At 37.5% G+C, this 23,781-nt stretch overlaps 1 protein-coding gene across 1 annotated transcript in view; it reads left to right on the forward strand.

Moving 5' to 3' along the window:
- The window catches only part of DMD (dystrophin), a 1,809,438-nt gene that overhangs the window by 986,724 nt on the left and 798,933 nt on the right, over positions 1-23,781 (forward strand). Inside the window, exon 46 of the mRNA XM_007456856.1 lies at positions 17,894-18,058. Coding sequence (XP_007456918.1) covers positions 17,894-18,058 — 165 coding nt within the window. The remainder of the gene's footprint in view (positions 1-17,893; positions 18,059-23,781) is intronic.

The raw sequence follows: 23,781 nt of genomic DNA on the forward strand, positions 1-23,781 counted from the left end.
GTGTATGTGTCTCAGAAGAGTTTCTATCTCACATGTAGCCTCTGGGGAATGAACTGGAAATACAGACGCTAAGAGCAAGTTCTGCATTTGCCTTTCCAAGGAACATTTCTTTCCCTTTGAGTTCACAAACAGTGTCCTGATGCCCCAAGACTTTGGTTTCCTTCTGTATCGCAGGACTTGAGATACTCTGGATCTCCCTAACTCAGTCCTTAAAGTGGTAGCTTCCAAGGCCTGACAATGATTGTGTCTCAGATCTCTGTTGGAAACCAGTGCCTAAAATGTTGTCACATCATCAGGAATGTAGCTGCAACCTTAGCCAGAGCCAGGAAATGCACCTCCTGCACCAGCAAAGCCCTTGGGCTGGACAAAATTGTTGGCCATTTGGTGGCGGTCATTGCACTAGATCCATTACACAGGTTTTCTGGCAGGAATCCCAGCTTTGGAGGAATGATGTTTAAATCCTGTAAATAAATGACTGAAGCACCATAGCAGTTGACTGTGTTAAGCCTGTATCCAAAATTGCTTTGTTAGGCTCTATTATATTGCTCATTATCTTACTGTGAGGAAGATTAAGCTTACATCTGCCTCGGGTGACAAGACATCCCATTGTCATGGGATTTTCCACATTTTAGGCCTATGTCACAGGCTTCTAATAAACCCTCAGAGAACATCTTTTGTATTTGTGTGCATCCAGGTGTCAGACCGACACAGTGTTTGTCTCCTTTAAAGTCATTGACACACTCAGGACTGTGTACATTGTTCTCTGCCAGAGGTGAAATTTATTCATGGAACATTCAAGCTAGAGAAGGCACCTCAGAGCTAGTCTAATCCAATCTCTGCATTCTTCATTTGAGAAAATGGAGTTCCCAAAATTTTCATTGAACGACCCCAGATGATACAAATAGAGGCAGAGGTGATATTAGGACCTGGGTCCCCTGACTTCCTTCTCTTGTCCTCCCTCCTCCCCATGCAGCATTGATTCAAACTCCCTGACTCACTTCCCTTTCCCAGACACATGCCCCTCTCGCTCTTTCCTCCCCTGGGTTGTGCTGCTCAGCCCTACCGCACGGGAAGCCACCACTGTGCTTCCTCATCTGAGATCCAGGAATGGACCCCTAGTCTGTATCGCTCTCTCCTCTCCTTTTCCCTTTCTCTTACGTGACAGTAACATTATCCATGTATAGCTGGTCCTTTGTTCAGTACCTTCCCCCTCAGACAAGAAGTTGATAAAGAACGGAGTGGCATGGTATGCAGTCTGGGGACCAAAAAGCTAGGACAACCAGTGATGTGCAAATGAAGCTGTACAGTTCTAGTTTCCAGGCACAGCATGGTTAGAAGACAGTCCCCAGAGACCTTAGCATGAGTGCTCAATTAAACATGGGGGCCAGAGAACAAGGAGATGGAATTAATACACGTGAGGTTGCTTCATCCCAATCAGTGTAGGAAATATTCTGGGGACAGCTGGAGCCTACTGAGACAAGCTAATAATTTAGTGCTCCTTCATCCCGCTTGCTTAAAATATTTCTTCAGCCTTTATTTAGCGGAGGCAAGAAAAAATTAATTTTTTATTCATAAAAATACTTTACCTCTTATTTTGCTTAAAGTAAGGAATTTAGTCGATTTACTTAAAGTCACATGCCTTATTTTACATATATGGATTGTCTTTCATTTAATAGTTTTCTGCCATTTCTAGATGCATAATATTATTCTATACCAGTGCTGTCCAACAGAAATATAATACAAGCCACATATGCGATTTTAAATGTTCTAGTAGTCACATTAAATAGTATAAATAAACAGGTGAAATTAACTTTAGTAATTTATTTAGCTCAATGTATGTAGAATGGTATCATTTTGACATTGTAATCGACATGAAAATATTAAGATATTTTGCATTCTTTTTGTTGTACTAAGTCTTTGAAATCCACTGTGTATTTTACACTTACTCCCTATCTCTATTCCAAATAGCCACATTCCAGGTGCTCACCAGGCACATGTAGCTACTGGCAAGCATGTTGACCAAGGCAGTGCAATGCTCATCAAGGCTAAGAGTAACTTGCAGGATATAATAACAATATTTTTAAAATTTATTTTTCTGGCCTTTATGTTTGTACCTCATTTCCATTTTTTTAAGTTCTTTATTTCATTTTCTTTTGCTTTTTTTCTGAATCACATGAGCAAATGGAAGGGATTTAAATAATAATACAGCTAATTCCGTCTTGCGGAGCGTTTACCACATGCACTGTTCAGGTTACAAATTTCCGCTAACTGCCGTTGCAGGCTTCAGCTAGCTGTTCCCCGCTAGATGGCCAGGCCAAATCAGACATATGCACATACTGGCCACAGACTTCCTCAACAACAAGCCAGGAGGATTGTGGATTTTTAATCATTTCCAATGGAGGTTGCTGTCTTCATGCATTTTCAAAGTTAGGTGAAGAGTTTGCTGAGGAGACGTGAATTAATGGATGCTACATTTTTAAAGTGTTTTTTTAATTTAAATTGAACCTCAAGCACCTCCCTCACTAGTGCACCCCTTGAAGCAGCTCTGGGAGACAGGCAGAGGAAAGTACTAGAGGTTAGAAGTACTGGAGGTTGAGCCACAACTCCGTGGTCATCTAGAGCAGTGCTTGGCAAACTCTGTAAAGGTGCAGGGAGTCAATATTTTAAGCTTTGTCGGCCATAAGGTCTCGGCAGCAAGTATTCAGTGCTGCTTTTATAGTGTAAAAGCAGCCATAGGCAATATGCAAACAGATGGGTTTGGCCAGAGTCAATGAAAAATTAATCAATCTTCAATCTGAGAAAGAAATGAACATTTTTTTTTCGAGCTAACCTGAGGATTATAGCTCAGGAGACAGTCTTTCAGAGAGTTCTGAGAATGGTTCCAAAGAGGTAAGGGGCAGGGGTTGGGCGGGGCTTGGTGAGCTAGTATGTATGTGATTTTGATGAAGGGGTACAGGCGTTCAAGCACACATCTTGGTAGAAGGCTACTGCTATTCACAAGGAACAGACACCTTAGTTAATGGTTTTAGTGCTTTTCTAAGTATGGGAAGATGCAAGAAACTGGGCTCATAAAATTTTCTCCTGAAAGTATCTAACTATCTGAGGGCCATTTCTGCCAGTTTTCCCCAAATGCCTCATCCTGTTCTTCACCGTGAGTTCCTTTCAAGGTACTGTAGGTCAGCGACTGCAGTGGCTAATGACCTGATTCTTGTAGAACTGGATGGTCGGCAACATTCTTTATTTTACAGTCCCCTCTCTTTGGGTCTTAATTTCGACCAAGTTTTGGGAGGCGTTTCGTGACCAGTTTATCCCACGGTGCCAGGAATGCTTATTCCCAGGTCAGGCGAGCATTTCGTTGATGGGCCACTTAATGTGCTGTTGCCGGACTAGGTCCTGTTAATAGTAGCCAACAGCCTCTGGACTGCCTGTTTCACTAGTCTGTTGTGGTCCAGGAAATGGTTTCCTCTTGTTGCTTCTTCCCATATCTAGAGTTACAGTATTGCAATGATTGATCTTCTAGAACTGTATATTGAGTCAGTCGTTTCAAGTCGCTAAGTCATTATTGTTTTCATCTGAGGCTCAGTCACACATTTGGTAATACAAGAAACAATAACCCTGTAAAATAGGCAGAATACAACTACTCTAACTAGTAATAGTAATATGGTCATAAGTAAATATTTAAGCTAAGAACTTAATTAGGGGTAGCCCAGTATCTCCCCAGGTCATGTGACCCAGTCTGTTCTACACCAACTACTGTCTTTAAGGGAAATGATATATTGGCTTTGTACATAAAGTTCAACAAAGATGTCTGTACATACAAGGCAAGTGATGGCTCATCATGACCCCTTACAGGATTGAGAAAGGAATGTTATCTTCTAAGGGGTTATATGGCTGGCACCAGGAAAAGGAAAATGGATCTTTATGGTGGAGCAGGTATTTCTGCCGTTGCGGGGGGGTCTGGTTAATGCATAATTCAGAGGCACAGTGAACACTAGAGGGGAGAGAGGAGGACCAAATGGGCAGGGAAAATTTTTATGTTTAAATTTTTCTTGTCTTGCCTTAAAATATGAATGTTATTTCATCATCAGGTCCCAATAATATTCATGAGCACAAATTTGAATTTTATTTAATTTCATTTAATTTTCATGTATCATGTGTCTTTTGATTTTTTGTCAGTTATTTAAAATGTATAAAACATTCTTAGCTCTCAGACTGTGCAAAAATAAGTGGGAGCAGGATGTGAACCATGAGCCATAGTTTGCTGCCTCCTGCCCTGGACCCTTGTTGAAATGGGCTTAGAGCAAAAATCCTGGCAGAAAAGTTAATTGTTTTGGCCCTGACTTCTGCCCAGATTTCTTGGTTTCTTCCAAAGAAATCAAATTTTCTTGTCTTCTTCAAAATCCTTTCTGTGCTCTGTTCTCTTCTGACTACACAAAGGGACCCATCCGCTTTCAAGTTTTATTCTCTTTCCTCATATTTTCTGCACACCTAGTAAAATTTCAACTTGCCATATGCCAGTGACACATCCTCCCACTTTTGTGTTCAAAACCAATAAACTCCCTCTTTTAGTATCACCATTTCCAGGAGTAACTATTCTATATCATATTATTATTTTATTTATCAGTAAGATTAAAACTCCCAGGGGCAATGATTTTCTTCATTGTCAGGCATGTTTTATTTCGTGGGTAATGCAACATGCATTTACTTCACGGTATAAATAACATTAATGCATCAATTTGCAACAATGAGAAAGCATAAATGTGAGTTCTGCGGATTATATCATTTGTCACAAAAATACTTTTTTAATCTTGATATTTTTAAACATCATAATAAAATGATTTCACTCAGAAGAGGGCAGAGATAGGACTCCTTTTCAACGTGCTGAATTTCTTTCTTTACAGGAATGAGTTTTGGAAAACAACAAACATTCTAGCCAGAGATGTTGAGATGAAAAACAGCAGTCCATTGTCATGTCAGCAAAACTATCAAATGTGTTTATGTATTCGAACACTCCTGGATTAATTATTTTCTAAAATATTTTGTTCTGCTTTAAAACCATGAGGATTAATAAGTCTTTTAGATGCATCAACCCCGAAACAAGCACTGCAACATTGGCTTGTAGCGCTGTCCAAAATAACTTTTTGCAGTGATGGCTTTGGTCTCTATCTGTGCCTTCCAATTCTTTGTGGATTTTGAGCACTGGAAGTGTGGCAAGTACAACTGAGGAACTGATTTTTAAATTGTATTTAACGTTAACTGATTTAAGTTTAAAGTTATATTTAAATAAAGTGGGTTTTAGTTTTTAATTGTTTTTATAAATTCATTTATTTATTTTTGGCTGCATTGGGGCTTCGTTGCTGCGTGTGGGCTTTCTCCAGTTGCGGCGAGCGGGGGCTACTCTTTGTTGCAGTACACAGGCTTCTCATTGCGGTGGCTTCTCTTGTTGCAGAGCACGGGCTCTACACGTGCAGGCTTCAGTAGTTGCGGCACATGGGCTTCGGTAGTTGTGACACGTGGGCTTCAGTAGTTGTGGCTCACGGGCTCTAGAGCGCAGGCTCAGTAGTTGTGGCGCACTGCCTTAGTTGCTGTGTGGCATGTGGGATCTTCCCGGCTCAGGGCTCGAACCCGTGACCCCTGCACTGGCAGGCGGATTCGTATCCACTGCACCACCAGGGAAGCCCAATAAAGTGTTTTTTAAATGAAACTTCTAACTTCGAAAATTGAGGATAAGTTATTATGCAGTGTATTCCCCCACCCCTTTTTCTCTCTGAAGTGCATATTCTGGAATACAGTGATTTATATAAAATTAACAAAAAAGAAGACTGATTTTTTTAATGCTATTATTAAAACAGCTAATTTTAACTGACACCTCACGGACTATCTTAAAAATATCAAGCTATTATAATTTGTTATGATTCTTCTTCCTTGGATAAAATTACACAGATCCTGGCTTAATTTCCCATGAATTTTGGTCAAATGAAACTAAACTAATGAACAATACAAACAAACACCAAATAAAAAGCAGTGTTTCCTAAGAATCCGAAGGACCTTTTTCTGTATCAGCCAGGCTGCTGCTAAGGTCCTTTAAGCAAATCAGAGCAAAGACTGCTGATGTGAAAGACTGAAAATCAAATAGCCTCTTCCCTTGTTTTCGAATGAGTATGGCCTAGGAGAGAGGGGGAAAGAAAAATATGGGGTTAATTTGTAACAACACATTCTGTGGTGTGCATGTGTCATATTTACATTTTAACTTCTTTGTGAGTTTTATTGTCCTTAGGGTTTAAACAGTATATGATCAAAATCACATTATGTAGTAAAGAGTGTGTGAGTAGGTGGATAGTTACGTGGGTGTAAATCCCTGTACAATCCATTTAGAAGATAGAGGATAGCTATTGAAGTTTGGACAAATGAATTCCACCAATTCGCTTTACTTGGCTAATGCCTGTGGGTGCCATTATAGGGCTTGTTGCCTAAGTTTAGGGGAGGGGCGAATCAAGGTGAACAGTCAAAAAATATTTTCCATGAACTATGTGTATTATTAAGGATTATTTTACCATGAAGTTAGTTGCTTTTACTGCAAACTAAGAAATTAATGAACAAGAATACTGCCCGTGAACACCAAGGTTTATTTAAAAACCAATACGGGTTTAGTGTGGTAATAAGGGCAGAGTTCTCCAAGGGCTGCAAACCTGTTTGTTGTACATCAAACTTTACTGACTTTGAAGTCTCCCTAGAAATGTTCACTTACCTCATCATGTATTACGCATTTCAGATCTTCAGCAATAATAACAAAATTCAGGTCTGGTAATGGACTGGTTATGCAGTGAAACTAATATACACTGTGATTTGATACAGGAGACTTCACTGTTACTTTCACCTAAAACTAGAAGCAGGATAGGAAATATGGATCTTTAAACATTGTAAGTAATAGCCACATACTTTAAAAAGAAAATCCACTTACTTGTAAAGTAAAATCCCAAGGGTTATGCCATTGGGAGGGTGACTGTCCTAAAAATGAATTGTAATTGGTCGCTTAAAAAATTGTATATGGATTTATAATTTTAAAATGTCTGGTGGCATATAACCATAATGTATATTTTTGTTTTATATTCTTTATTCTTTTATTAAATTTCCAGAGGGAAAGAAAATAAATGACCTCCTAGTGAGAGATATTTTACCATGAGACCACTTGTAAAGAGTAATTGAGTTTTGTGCCTGAGAATATCTTTCCTAAGTTCTGGTTCTCTAGTAGCTTTAGTTTATTGAGATAGAAAAATATTCAGGGTGAAATGAGGTCTCCAAATATTTCATACCAAATGTATTTTATCCAAAGGAAGGTAATGTTCTACATGACTTATGTAATTGGTAGTACTAAATTTTGGAAGTTTAAAAAACTTGCAAGAGAGTAGTTTTTAAGATGCCTTCAGAATGCACTGTTACTTAGCTTTTTTCAAGGTGGATGAGTATTGGCAGTGAAGGTTTATACTTAGTCATACAGTGGATGACTTGAATCAACTAAAAAGGCAGTAGATTTATGGATAGTGTATAGGGGAATGGCCTGAACAAAAGTAGTTACTAGGTATGTCATCACTGAATTAATTGAATGTTCCTGCGAGTGCTGTAGTTAATGTAAATCTAGTCTTGTCTCTAGCTCCAGAATCCATGACATCATTGTAGCTAAGAAGAAAATATGTCAAGATTTGAATCTTCTACGTGTGTTCCCTTAATCCTCTTGACTTACCAGATCCTACCCTTTCATTTCGTACTCCTGTGTTCTCCAAATCACATTTCATCAGAGCAGCTGCCAGGCAAGACCTGTTCTTGCTGTTCTAGTGAGCTTGGGCATTCACACTTAGGCTAAAACAAAAAGAAGAGTTAGAAATGTGACATATGTGAGAACATAAGTACTTTGAAGAGAGCCCTGCTTTTATTTGTCAGCTTTGCCTTATCTCTTCTGTGTCCTATTAGCAAAAGATTGATTGGTTTGTGTGATTGTTCATTTAACAAACGTTATACCATGTAAAGGAAGGTGGTCGGGGTACACAAATATATAAATTCAGTTGTGGCTGTGTGTGTGTGATGTGTGGTTGTGTGTGTGTGTGTGTGTGTGTGTGTGTGTGCGTGTGTGCATTCAAGCTTTTTTGGAGAGGTGAGCGAGGAAGATACAAGTTGAAAGAGAAAAGTAGAGAAAGCAAGCAGTAACTGACAGGATCTGATGAAGTAGCACAGATAATAAACGCCACAGAATTTATTCGAAAGAATAATTATTTCCATCCAGAGGGATCAGGCAATCTTCTCTGAGGAGATGGCACTTTCATTACCCAAAACATGAAGGATGGAGATGGGTTTTATATGTGTCATTTAGGAAAAGAGAGAGTTTATTGAGGGAAGAGAAGACCTTTTAATGGCAGAGTAGACGATGACCGGGAAACAGAAGGAAGAAAAGTCAAGGCGCGTAACAAGAACAATGAAGTCACCATTTTCACCAAAATGGAGTTTTGTAATTAGAAAGATGTGAAGAATGGTAGATAAGGTCAAATTGTTGCAAGCTATTTTTTCAGAAGGCAGGCTAAAGGATTTGGAGAAAATTTGCAAATCAGTCCTATGATTTAAGCAAGAAAATGAAACGACGAGTGGCAATTTTGGAAGTTGAATTTGGTAGTTGCAAGGGCAATAGGACTTTATCATCCCACATATTTTCAAAGTTATGATGCAATTGTAGTAAGATCCAATCAGTAACTAAAGGAATTTATTTCAGGAAATGCTATGAAAGAAAGTGGACTTTCTTTTGTACTCGTATCAGTCTGTTTTCTCAAAGTCATATATTAAAGGGAAAGGGAGAGAAAATAGTACGGTGGTTAAGAGCATGTGCTTCTAAACTTCACTTATTGGGTTCAAATCCTGGTTCAGTTACCTCTTATTGGCTGTGTGACCTTAGGCAAGTCACTCAGCCTCTCTGTGTCAGTTTTTCATGTGTAAAATGGGGACAAGAGCAGTACCTACGTCATAGAGTTGTTATTACTAAATGTTGAGATATCAGAAACACTTAGAATAGGGCTTTCTTGGTGGCGCAGTGGTTGGGAGTCCGCCTGCAGATGCGGGGGACGCGGGTTCGTGCCCCGGTCCAGGAGGATCCCACATGCCGCGGAGCGGCTGGGCCTGTGAGCCATGGCCGCTGAGCCTGCGCGTCTGGAGCCTGTGCTCCGCAACGGGAGAGGCCACAACAGTGAGAGGCCTGCGTACCGCAAAAAAAAAAAAAAAAAAAAAACACTTAGAATAAAGCTGGGCACATTGTTAAGTACTGCACAAATATTCTGTTTCTGTAGAAGAAGTGTACATGTGTACTTACGTAAAATAGTCATTTTCTTATTAAAAAGCAGTACATATTCATTGCAGAAAAATTAAAAATGCAACTAAGAAAAGGCAATCTGTTACCCAGAATTTGCAACTGTTAAACTTTTGGTACAGCGTACATTTTTCCATATCACTAAATATTTATCTACAGCACTTTTTAAATGGCTGCAGAGTATTTCACTGGATGGATGTCCCATAATTTTCAACCCATACCCTGTTGGTGAGCATGTAAGCTATTTTCAATGTTTTGCATCTGTCTATCTATGAGGCTATGGCAAACATTCTTATAGTTGAATATACGAACACATCATTGTCACCTTAAGATAAACTATTAGAAGTAGAATTTGTGGTCTAAGTGTAAGAGTGTGTTTATATTTGGATAGGTACTGCAAAAACTCTGCCCCATTCACTCCCGACCCTAACCCTCGGGGATATTCCAACATACTTGCTTACCAGCAGTGTATGAGAAGGGCCAATTCCCTGAACTATTGTTATTGCATGATGCCACCATTTACTAATATAAGACAAATTTTTTTAAATCGTTGCCAAATCAATCGATTTGAAGCTCACTGCCTGAATTTTGTTCCTGTAGTTCCTAGTGAAGGTAAACAGTTTAATAGACTTATAGGTACTGTATAGCACAGGGAACTCTGCTCGATATTCTGTAATAACCTAAATGGGAAAAGAATTTGAAAAAGAATAGAAAAAAATAGAGTTATACGTCAGTTATAGTTCTTTCACGAATTGTCTGTTTCTGATCCTTGTTCATTTTTTTTTTCATTTGAGCATTGGTCTTCTTCCTATTGATCTATGACAATGGTTTTATCTTAAGAGTGTCTGTGGAATCGTATAAGATGTATTGCTTTTGGTTTTGATTTTTCTTTTGCTTATTTGAATTTTTATGTTAGAAAGGTTTATATTGTAAATTGAAGTTGACCTCTTTATGGTTTTTAAATAAAAATTATAGCATTTATATCAAAAGTAAAAGAACATTTTTAAATGAATAACAAATCTACCAAAATATATGTTACTTATTGCAGTTATATGAAGATCATTTAATCATGACTTTGGATTAATCAAAATCTAACAATTTATTCAATAAGCAATCTCATTTATCTTGTAGTCTCATATAATAGAGTCATGAATTAACACATATCAAATAGTAGTTCTTTTGTTTTCAAAATATGTTTATATTTGAAATATATTGAAAATACATTTCATTTATATTGTTTTATATTAAAGTTGACATCTAAGTGTGTATCTCATTAGTGATCATGTGAATTAATGGTATAGACTCTTCTCACAAAAATGAAAACTTTTGAAAAGTGTGAATTTTAATACTCCATTTATCAAGTAATATGTTAGATTTGGAAAGATAGCAAAACATATGTTTTGGGAGGGAAGAGAAAAGGAAAGAGCGGAATTTGGAGTCAGGAAAACCCAAATGTTTAAAGCCAAGTTTTTTCACTTACTAGTAAGCTTAGGAATATTATTTATAGGTTTGAGCCTAATTTCCTCATGTGTTAATTGAAAGGAACGAATACTTTTGTTTTGGTTTTGGTTTTGGTTTTGGTTTTTGCGGTACGCGGGCCTCTCACTGTTGTGGCCTCTCCCGTTGCGGACGCGCAGGCTCAGCGGCCATGGCTCACGGGCCTAGCCGCTCCGCGGCATGTGGGATCTTCCCGGACCCGGGCACGAACCCGTGTCCCCTGCATCGGCAGGCGGACTCTCAACCACTGCGCCACCAGGGAAGCCCAGGAATGAATACTTCTAAGGCTTTAAAAATATTTTCATGGAATCTTTTAAATTGAAGGAAAAGAAACGCATAAATAAGAAGTGCACAAATAATAACAATAGAAGTTGGTGGATTTTTTAAAAAGTTTTCATACACATGCTCCTAGCACCCAGATCAAGAATTCGAACATTACCCTAGGAGTTTCCCTCATGTTTCTTCCCAGTTATTAACCCTTTCCCAGCTACCACCCTCACTCAAGGATAAGTACTTTTCTGACTTCTAACACCTCTATTAGTTTTGCCTGGCTTTGAAATTAATATAAATGGAATCATACAGTACCTGTATATGCTCTTATGTTTGAATTCTGTTCATCGTTATTTTTGTGAGATTCTTCTATGCTACTGCAGGTACCGTAGTCTGTTTTCTTATTCTCTTTATAGTGTCCCATTGTGTGAATATACCACAGTTTATCCATTCTACTGTTGGTAGGCGTTTGGGTTGTGTCTAGTATGAGGCTATTATGAATAATGCTGTTATGATGTACATGTCCTTTACTGCGTGTATGTGCATTTTTCTTTAGGATATACTTGAAATAGAATGGCTGGGTCATAAGATATGTGTGTGTTTGACTTTGGAAATACCACCAGTTTTCCTATGTAGTTTACCAGTTCACTCTCACCAGCAGTGTATGAGAGTTCCAGTTGTTCCACATCCTCATCAAGAATATGTACTTTCATTCTTTTTCCTTTTAGCCATTCGAGTGGATGTGAACTGGTACCTCATTGTGTTTTGTTTTTTGTTTGTTTGTTTTTTTGCGGTATGCGGGCCTCTCACTGTTGTGGCCTCTCCCGTTGCGGATCACGGGCTCTGGACGCACAGGCTCCAGACGCACAGGCTCAGTGGCCATGGCTCACGGGCCCAGCCGCCCCGTGGCATGTGGGATGCTTCCGGACCAGGGCACGGATCTGTGTCCCCTGCATCGGCAGACGGACTCCCAACCACTGTGCCACCAGGGAAGCCCTCATTGTGTTTTCATTTGTGAGCATCTGATAATTAGAGCCATTTTTGTATCCACATATGTGAAGTTCTTGTGCAAATCTTTTGCCCATTGAGGGGGAAAAATAGTCGCCTGTCTTTTTCTCACAGACGTCAGAGTTCTTTGAATACAGTTTCTTTGTCAGATAGATGCACTGTGAATATCTTCTTCCAGCGTAGGCCTTGCTTTTTTCTCCTAACGATATCTCTTGATGAATGGAGTTCAGTATATCAATCTTTTCCTTTGTGGCTAGTGCTTTTTATATCTTATTTAAGAAATAATCACTTACCCTAAAATCATCAAGATATTTTCCCATGTTTTCTTTCAGAAACTTTTATTGTTTACCTTTTACATTGAGGTCTACAGCAATCTAGAATTAATTTCTTTTGTGTACGGTATAGAGTAGGAGTCAAGATTCTATCCAGTTAACCTGGAACCATTTATTGAAAAGATCATCCACAATCCACTTAACTAAAGTGGGCACCATTGTCATAAATTAAGTAAATATATGTAGTCTATTCTCACAGCCACACCACACATAATTAACTATAATAAATATTGATATCTGCTTGTAAACATTCTTAAACTTCGTTATTTTTCAAAACTGCCTTGGATATTTTTGGCCCTTTGCGTTTCCATATAAATCTTAGAGTTGGCCTGTCAATTTTTATTAAAAACTAGCTGCTGCAATTTTGTTAAGGGTTGCCCTGAATTTATGCACTATTTGAAGAGAACTGATATTCTTACAGTATTGGAACTTTTAATCGGTTCCTTCAATTGGCTCCTTCCAATAAAGGAACAAGGTATATTCCTCTTTTTGCTTAGGTTTTCCTTAATCTCTCAGTAATGTTTGTAGTTTTTAGGGTAGATGGCTTGCTTTTTGGTATGAATTACCAAATTACTCCCTACAAATGTAAGAATTTATCCTAAAATGTAAGAGTGCTTACTCTCCAGAATTTTGACAAATAACCTTTTTAAAAAGCCAATATAATAGACAAGTGATGGTATATCATTGCTGTTTTAATTTGCATGTGATTGATTACTTAGTGGTTGGACTTTTCTCTTGTTTATTGGTTGTTTGCATTTTTTGCCAAATTCCTGTGCATATTCTTTATCCAATTTTCCAGTAGATTTTCCATCTCCATTCTTTGAAAGATCTTTTTATATGTAATAATATTACCCTTTGTCTGATAAATGCTACAAATATTCCCAGTTGTTATTTGTTTTTAGTTCTGCTGCCTTAATTTCTAGATGAACAATACAAATGTTATATTTTATAGTTTATCCACATTCCTATCACTTCTAAAGGGCTTCCCCACACCAGTATTTCATTCTAGTTCTGCTCTTATTAATTTTTTTACACTTAACACTTTAATTTCTCTAGAAGATTTTTGGTGTAAGATATGAAGTCAGTATTTAGTATCTTTATTTCTGAAACCGTCAACTCTATTTATCTTAATACTAAAACTTCTACACATTTGAAATTAAAATTGAAATATTGAAAGTAAAGGAAACCTAATCTTGTGTGAAATTAGGTCAAGATTTGGTTAGATACTAAATTAACACATAAGGGAACTGAATGTGTTTAAGTGTTTTCTTTCACCACAGGGCACATGTTGTATGAAGAGCATGGTTTTTTAATACTTAAAAATATTATTAGCAAAAATGACACATTTTACTAGTCAAGTGTTTCTGTCCATATTTTGATAAGAATATGAAGTAGTAGATATAACAGTAAATTTCTTTAAAACACATAGAAACTGACACAAAACTTACTCTTATTTTACATCATAAATTATTTGTATCTGTTATCTTTTCCATGAACTATGTAGAAGAAGCCATCAGTTCCTGAAGACTGTTTTGAAGGGCGGAGAGGGAGCCCCGAAATTATGTGCTAGAAGATCTCAAATTACACCCTATCGTTAACTAAGTGATGCTGTCCTGGGAAAATAATCAGAAGATTTTTGACTGATGGCTTTAGACATGTTATATCCTATTAATCATGATTTGTTATTAAAATATATAAAGTATAATTTCTCACCACTACTTTTTGGTGAGAAGAAAAGCTAGTAGTTTTCCTTTGTAAATCAACTTATATCTTTGCAAAGGTAATACGTTTATATTTTTCAAAAATTAAAAAATATAGTGAAAAATCCCCCCCACCCCATCTACCATCTGCCCTACCATCCCCAAACATTGATTTTAGTTCCAGAAATATACCTACAAGATGAATTCCTAGAAGTAAAAGTTCTGGGTCAAAGGTTGTATGCATTTGATAGATATTGCCAAATTGCCATCCCATCGGCTGTGTATAAGAGTCTGGGTTTTCCACAGCCTTGTCAGCATAGTGTGTTTTTAGACTTGGATTTTGTTATCAGTACAATAGTTGAAAGTTTTAGATCTCTCATCGCGGCCAAAGCGTAACTTCTTTTTGTATGTTTAAAATCCATTTGTGGTTGTTTTTTTTTTTTTTTTTAACTGCCCTTAAATTTTGTCCTATTTTATTTTTGGTTGTTGGCCTTATTCATATTAATTTGCAGATGCTCTCTTATGGGTTAGGGAAATTAATACGTTATCTGAGATGTCTGTCATGAATATTTTCTTTCATAATTGTCATTTGTCCTTTTAACTTTGCTTTTAGTTTTCTTTACCATGCGTCATAAGTTTCCGATTTTTATATAGTCCAGTTTACTAATATTTTTGTTTTTTAATTAAAGCTGTTTAACCTGAGGATAAAATTACATTTTTTTTTATGTCGTTGACTACTCTGGACATGTATTGCTTCTTACATTGAGAAAAAAAGAAATCAATCCTGAATCTGGAAATTGTTTTTCTTTCATTCAGCAGATACTTATTGAAGACCTATCATGTGTAGGAACCTAGTTCATCCAGAAATTAAATGTAAATAACAAACTAAATAGTATAAAGTAAATGCTGTGATAGTGGGAAACACAAGGTCTGTGAGGCTGTATCTAATGTAGGTATCATAACTAAGCTGAAAACTACTTGTGCCCCACAATCTCATTATAAGTGGTCATTTAATTATTCCAGATGTTAGTTAAATCTCACCCATTGTACTGTTTTCTGTCGGGGGTTGTTCTGTCTCTTTAACCAGGAAGGGATGGGTTAGGAGGATGAGAAGGAAACCAACAAGCTTCGCTAAAAGTTATCCAGATTTCTGCACTTATTTATAAAGCCTAAATGAAACGTGAACTATTTGGTGATCAGATATAAAAATGAGTTTGCAACTCGATTTTAGAGATTTTAGGAATGTACGATGGCTATTATTTCCAGTAGCTTCAGAATCTAGAGGCTCTTAGATGCTGTACATTGAAGCAGTAAGATGCTTTTCACATTTACTTGTGAGTAGAAAATGATCCAATAAAAATAAACTGTTTAGTTCCCTCCTTATAAATGCTGAGAAAGATAAGTTGAGGGCATTATTAGATTATATATTATATGCATGGAATTACATTTGTGATATCAGCTATAACACTCACATACGCATATTGGATTGGCCAAAGATCCGTCTTACGGAAAAACCCAAACGAACTTTTTGGCCAACCCAATACATGTATAAATATAGTTCAGTGCTGTAGATGTCCTTATGGGTTAGAACTCATGAAATTCAAATAGGCCTTCGTCTAATAGTATGTTTACTTGGCTTTATAGCAGGATACAAGTGAGACAAAGCAGATACAGTATCATGATTCATTTTTCATGGGCAGATGTTCCATGCCACCCACACACATTGCTTCTTTTGACTCCTTATCCACACAGGGAAGAGCTGCCAGGGGTGAAAACCAGAGTTTGTGCAGGTCACTTTAAATAGAAGCCACAGCCTCTATTTCCCTTCTGTCTTTTACTCCATTTTAGTCATATAGGCCCAAGGTCCTAATATCAACTCGCAGCTTCTCCAATCCAGGCATAGTTCTATACAACAAGCAAGCCAGACCCAGCATTTCCCATTCATCTTGAACTTAGTAACTTAAAGTTAGTGTCCCAAGGAAACATTGTTGTGGGAAGCTAAGGTCAATCCCAGGCTGACCTGCATCAGCCCAGGCTAGATGTTAACCCTTTACTCATGCATTTGCATGCATTTTACAAAATATATACAGATGTACTCACAATATATTTCAAAATACATGTTGTCCACATATAATGAGAGCTTATGTAATGTTCTTTCCCCTATAAATTAATTGATTGGCTATTTTGTCCACTAATGTATCTCCTTTTCACCCTACAACTCTTGGGTCCAAATAAAGAATATAATGCTCACTAGTTAGCTCTTTTAGAAGTTTCTGAAACAGTTGGTCCAAAGTATGGGGCATTGTTTAGATGATGTGCTACTATATTAGTATGCTTATCTAGTTTAATTTTAAAATGTTTTCTATTATTACTCATAATATCATGATAATATATAATAGATGCATATTGTAACATTTATGTTCATATTACAATGTAATATTATATTTATATTATTAGTAGAGTATAATTAATAATATCGTAAAGAGTTGCCATTGCAAGTTCACACTCTTTATTCCTGCGCACCTGTTTTAGCCCTTGATAATCTGAAGAAAAAGGCTTTACTCTTGCTTATCTGTCTCTCTGCATACATTTGAGTTGGAGCAATAATCACTAACATTGAATGATTTTATTATCATTCACTATCATGCAGAATATTGCTGTAAACTATTTACATGGATTACTTTATTTAATCCTTACTATGACTCTATGAAGCAGGTACTATCATTGTCCTCATTCTATAAGAGAAGGCATTGGGAGTTAAAGAAAACTTGGCCAAAGTGTTAACAAAAGGGATAGAACCATTTTTTTTTTTTTTTTTTTTTTTGGCCGCAGGGCATGCAGGATCTTACTTCCCAGACCAGGGGTCGAACCCATGTCCCCTGCAGTGGAAGCACAGAGTCCTAACCACTGGACTGCCAGGGTATTCCAGAACCCCAATTTAAAACCAAGCAGCGTAACTCTAGAACTCACAATGTTGAACAGCATACCACACTGCTTCCCAAGTTATTTACGGTTTTCAACCAGGGATAAAATTATAGAAGGTTGTAAAATTGGGATAATAGTATCTGTATGATAGAGTTGTTGGGCAGATTAAAGAAGACAATAAATGTGAAACTTCCAAACACGGTTGCTTGGCACATAGTAAGCCCTTAATAAAAATCACTTATAATCATTCCATGATAGTTTACTCTAATTCAGATGTTCTTTTTACTTTTCATTCCAATCATCTGATTCTGTTTTACTTGGTTATACTAGAGCTCGCAAACTACAGGTCCCCAAAATGCTTACCTCACCAGTCTTCTTTGTACATAAAAGAATTTCCTTGTACAATTTTCCTTAACATAAAAGAAAGTTCGAAACAAGTATAAAGGCAGAGGGTCTGGCATATAATACACAAGACACCATTATGTTTAATGAATGAGTGGGTAAGTGAAGAATACACTTCGTTACTTTCATGAGTCGGAGTTGGGTGTGCATTTGTGTGGGTGTGTGTTTTGTATTTCAGTAAAAGGCTTATTGTCTTCAAAGCATAGAATTTTGTAAAGACTGTTAATCAATGATTTGTAATACATGAATGAAATCCTAATGTGTAACACATGTATGTAATCAATATCATGCTGTTAAAATACCAAATTACATAAATTTCTATAACATTTCATAACAAATAGCTTTTGAAAACAGTTCTTTTTCCTTTTTTTTTTTTAAATCACGAGACTCTTTTACATTGTTTTTCCCTATAGGTTTCTAGAGTTTTACCTGAGAAACAAGGAGAAATTGAGGCTCACATAAAAGACCTTGGACAGCTTGAAGAGCAGTTAAACCATCTGCTTCTGTGGCTGTCTCCTATTAGGAATCAGTTGGAAATTTACAACCAGCCAAATCAAACAGGACCATTTGACCTTAAGGTAAAGACTTTTTGCTCTAAATATTATTTTTCAAGCATGGCAATATCACTGAAATAAATTTCTCATTTGTTATCATCATCACCATCATCATTGTTAGAACGCTAATAATAATAATTATTATTACTTGAGTAGCATTTTTTGTTTTTTCTTCTGGCATTTACTAGCAATGATGTTTCATTAAAGTCATATCACCAGAATGTCTTCATTATACTTGTTACTACGATCCATTTTCCATCCCTACTTGATTTGTACTTACTATGCTTGTAGACTCCTTATCTAAAACTGAAGTCATTTTGGAGACTAAGTGCCTACAAAGTGAAGTATAGACTCCTTAGTAGACATTATGAAACCCTCTCAGACTGACTCCAGTTTACCTTGGTATCCTCTTATTCTGACGACAATCTCCTCTTGTATTCTAGATACAACAAATTTTATAGTATCTTTATGTGCATGTGGTTTCATGCCATGTCTGTGTTCTTGATCTTCTCTCTTCTTTAAATGACTTCTGTCTCATTTTTTGGCATGATGAATTTTCCTCCATCCCTTAAGACTGAATTCAATGTCACTGCTTCTTCAAAGCCTTCTTACATACCCTTAGTAGAGTGAAAAACCCTTTTAGGATTGCTTATAAACCCTGTATCCATCTCCTATAGTCTTAGTACATTGATTGACACTTAAATTTTAGAGACCTGAGTACCTCATCACACTGTTCTTTGAATGCAGAGGGCATCTTCTTACTATCTCCCTGTCCCACTCATTTCTGAGCACCCCCATCCCAGGGCTCAGTGTATGGTGGGTACTTGTTAGCTTTTTTAAATCAATGAATAAAGATGTTAATGAGGCACCCAGAATGGTAATGAGATGCTATAGGTAAGCTTAGGGCTCCAGACAAACATGCCAGTTGGACACCACCATCTCCTCCCCTTAGTGTCCCTGTACACATTGATTGTTCCTATCTTTTCTCCCTTCCCAGGAGCCCATTTCAAGGATTTGTCCCAATATAATTCCCTATTTTTTTGCATCTCCTATGGGCCAACAACATTAAGTGGCCAATCACATAAACCAATTCAATTGAAAGCACAGCCTATTAATTAATGTAATGATGGGTAACTTCAGACTAAATAAGTTAAATAATACCTTTGAGAAAAGTTTTTTCTTTTAATTCATTGACCCAAATTATTCAATTTATTTGCTTTCCAGGACTATAACAACCTAATGGTTTTATCACTATCTAGTTGGTATTTTGCTAGGAGATAAGGATAAAAACAAGTGTGAGGATCTTTTAGAGAAGAGTTAATGAACATTTAGGAAGGATGTACTTGAGTGAGGGAAGGAAAGAGATACAGAAAGGTTTGCCACACCTAAAATGACTTATACTTGCAAAGTGCACTGCACTACTGTTACCTTACTTCTTCTTGACATGTTTACATCTCCCATTCTGATAGCCACCCACACAGAGCTGATGATGAGTCACAAGTGGACATCATTTCACCAGTGCAAAACCCAGGCTACTCAACCAGTGGCATGGTCTTGGGTTCAGTTTGACAGTCAAATTCAAGTCACAGTAGGTTTTTAACCAGAGCAAATTTAGTTAACTTTAAGAAAGTATACAGGACAAGTGAAAACATAGCCAGTGCAGTGATGACAGAGTGGAGGTCTTGACACCAAGGTGCAGCTTCTGATGGACCCGTCACCCTGCATTTGAGTCATGTGTGGTTACAGGGACAAGACTGGTTGAGTGCGAAGCACATCATCATGCAGGGAAGCCATCAGTTCTGGTATCCTTTCAGTTTTTCCACCTAACTAGCACCTAGTGTCCTCAGAGGTATTTGACTAGCACCCCTTCTCCAGTGCAACTGCATCTCATCAATACTGATTTTTCATTACTCAATAAATAATCTCAACAAAGAAGGACAGTTACTTGGTCCAATGAACAATAACCTCAGCCAGATTCTCAATTATCTTGGATCGAGTATATTCTTAAATATCTCTTGATTTAGTGTGACAAGAGGAAAGGCCATAAACTCTTTATTCCCAACCAGAAATAGCTTTTTGGAACTCAGATATAAAAGCACTCAGATTTAAATACAGTCTTCAGTTAGAATGTGCTTCTTCACTAAAATAATGAAAAATATATTCAATGTGAGCTTTCTCTCTACATGGAATATATTTAAGAGAAAAGATAACAAAATCCTCTGATGATACAAATGGATGTTGTTGACTCAGCCAAAGTAACTTTAGTCCCAATGTGTGTACCCCAGAATAGTGCTCAAATATTAAAAACTTTCATTGAGCCTTTGTCCACGGCCCATAGGTTCCTGCCAAATGGGCCCCTGCAGTTTAGCATGAAAGCTGCTCTCAGCTGTGTTAATCACTTTCCTTTATTAAAGCTCCAAGACACCACTCTCACTGCTGTGTATAGTTTCAGGAGTCATGATATTTGCCCTCCTGCAGCTCAGTCTAAATCACTGAGGGGAGAGGCAGCTGCTTTTTCCCTGGCAGTAAAACTCCTTGGCTTCAGTCCTCTGTGCACATCCTGAGTTTTTCATCTCTGGAGTGTAGATTTCAAAAATATTCCTTTAGCCTTTTTCTTCTGCTTGTGGCTGTATCCAAGGCCAAAACAAAACAAAACAAAAAGCATAAAATCATATACATGATGGCTCAAAAAATTCTTCCTGTAATTCTCAGGCCCCTAACTTGTAATCAGGAAATAGTGACCTGTGTGAATAATTTACTAACCTACCTAGTTCTTTATCCTTCTTTGTCTAGCTTCTATCTATATTCACTGTCTAATGAATTATTTATTAAGATTGCACAGAGTTCTTCTGCTAAAAGATATGCGGTTTTAATCTGTACAGCCTTCTATAGCCCTCTGCTTAGAGATTAAACTTTTTTTTTCAGTTAAAGAAATATGGGAAAATGGACTTGGCTTAACTTCAAACTACTGGAAACCAAAAAGTTTGTATACAGCTTTGAGGACATGCCCATTTTTTAACACAGAGAGAGAAACACCTTTAAAAAAAATCCTAGGAATGAGTTAATGCAAAGAAAGTAGATGCACAAGCAGCCTCTATTTCCTAAATTTAAAGAAATTGCCCTTATCTGGCCATGGTGGCCATGGCTTCCTCTGAGAAAAAGGGCCTAAGGCCTTGCCATCCAGGTGATTTGTTTTCTCTAGTCACTCTGAGCACCTGTTAGAAAAATATGTAATATCCTCTGTGAGCCTCGGTTTTGCCTGCTTGGTACTTCATGCTTATTGATGAAATGCAGCTAGCTGTGTAATGAAACCCAAATAAAAAAAAGCCTTAAGGGCTCTGCTCTAATACATTGTTTATTCTGGAGTGAAAATTGACTGCACATCACTTGGTTTGTGCAATTTACTCCCAAAATATTCTTATTCAGGAAATCCTGCAAGTAGCAGTATTCATCTTGAAAATCACCTCACAGAACCCTTAGCAAACTGAGAAACATAATCAATGAGATAGTGATGTAGAGGGTGAAAATTAGGCATAATCACAGCCCTTTCCCATCAGTCAGCCCACTAGAAGGCATGCCTTTGAATTTTGATTTTCAAATGTACTCTCAACTTAGACACCAAATATGTTGATTTTAGATGAAAGAAATGATAATTGAATGCTAAGAACCAGGAACCAGTTAAATTTTCTATGAAGGGTCTTATGCTTTTAATCTTTAATGAAGGCTTTCAATAATGACCTGGAGATATACTACTTATCTGACATGAAACTGCCTAACTACTGCTTTCCAAAGTTTTTAAAATTTTATTTATTTATTTATTTTGGCCGTGCTGTGTGGCATGTGGGATCTTTGTTCCCTGACCAGGGATCAAACACTTGCCCCTTGCATTGGAAGTGCAGTCTTAACCACTGGACCGCCAGGGAAGGCCCCCAGACCTTTTATTTATATATGAGGTGGGGAAGGGGGCACATAATTTTATGTTGTCTTACTGACTATATTATGCTCATACTGATGACACGGAGGGTTTTTTCCTCCCCTCAAGAATGACTTTCCACCTGTGGTCCATTAAAAAGCATGACAGTGTTGTACTGACTCTTCCTTACCATGTAAGACACTTAATTGTCTATGATGTCAAATCCACACTGAAAAGTACCAAAGGACACAACTGTAGTGACTGAATGTTCAAGTATCTGAACACCAGAATCCTTCTCTGCATGTGTTCAGATTGCTGTGAGTGTTGTCAAAGAAAAATTGCATGGGACAACTTAGTACGCAAGTAAGACTTTATTCAAGACTATTGCAGTAGGGGAGAGAGATTGAACTCAACTCCATTGAAAGAAAAGGCAAGAAAGATTTTAAGCGTTGGGATGAGCTAGGGGAGAAGTACTAGAGGACATTAACAGGGAGGTTGGTTCTTGTGATTAGGCCATCTGTGTTTGCTAGCTGTCACTTATTGAAGGTAAACTACTGTCTTCCCACAGAGACTAGGACATAGGGTACTAGCCTTCTGGATGTTTACATTTCAAAAGGATGGCTCCCGGGTCCTTGAAAAAGCTATTCCTGGGTTGTAAAAGATTTACATCTCAAAAGGGCAGAGAAGGAATTTATAATAGAAAGTTTTCTAAAGTAAATGTGCTAAGAAAAGAGATGTCAGTCCTATAATCAGGAAGAAACCTATCTAAATTTTAATCAAGCTAAAGGGGAATGTTACAGCCATCTTTGTCAGTCCCTTTTTTGTTCAAGGGAAACTAGGTTTCTAATTGAACAACTTACTTAGGAAAGCTACTCCGTGTAGTTCATTTTAGAAGCTTTCTGGTGTTGAAAGACTAGTTGAACTGACTCTGAGACCTGGGTGTAGAGGATATTTGCTGGATGGTGTGAGCAATCAGGTATTTAATGAGGGAGCTTTTTATGCAGGTAAGAAGAAGAAAGATTAATTGTTAGAGCAGACTCTAAACCCAGTTTCTGAGGCCAGAGGGTAGCCACTTAAGAAAATTCCTACATGTTCTGCTGGAAGCATTTTTAGGTAATGGAGTGAGGATGGCAGTGGCCATTTGATGGATTTCTTGGTTTGCAGCTTGAATGTCTTTGGTGATGGCACAGACATCAGAGAGGTTTTAGTAAGATTGTCCACAGTCATGGTTATTTCCTGGAGCAGAGCATGAAAGATGTGGGAGTTCTGGTGAACTTCCTGAGTAGCCCACACGGCAGCAGCTCCAGGCATGAAGATTGTCCATACATAATCTACTGGGCTGATGAGTCTTTTGAAGTATATTTCAAGTTATTCAGCTTCAGCTCTCAGGGCTTCTTTAGAGCCTAGGGGGAAAAGTTTAGCTCCAAGACAATGTAGACTCTCAATAAGGATCTGGACAGTCAGCTTTTAGTTCTCAGTCATGCCAAGACAGGAGAGTGGGAGAAAGATTGGAAACATTAATTTGGAGAGCTGTGGCCAGATATTGAAGGAAATGAGAATAATTGAAAATCTGGTGATAACCGTAAGACGGCAGGATCCAGTCCAATTTACGGGTAGGTAACAAAATCATGTACTCTACAAAGAAAAGTGAAATAGCTCAAAGGCAATGAACAGGGCCAGAATCTGATAACCCACAAAGGTATGCTATAGTTTTCTATTGAAACACACAAATTTTCCATAGAGTAACCTCCCATTTGACCAAAGATACTCAAAGTAAGATTATTCTTGTTTACAAAATAAGGCTGACCTCTTTATTTACATAGATGCAGCAGGA

The sequence above is a fragment of the Lipotes vexillifer genome, unplaced genomic scaffold (assembly GCF_000442215.2).
Source record: "Lipotes vexillifer unplaced genomic scaffold, Lipotes_vexillifer_v1.1 scaffold207, whole genome shotgun sequence".
NCBI lineage: Eukaryota > Metazoa > Chordata > Mammalia > Artiodactyla > Lipotidae > Lipotes > Lipotes vexillifer.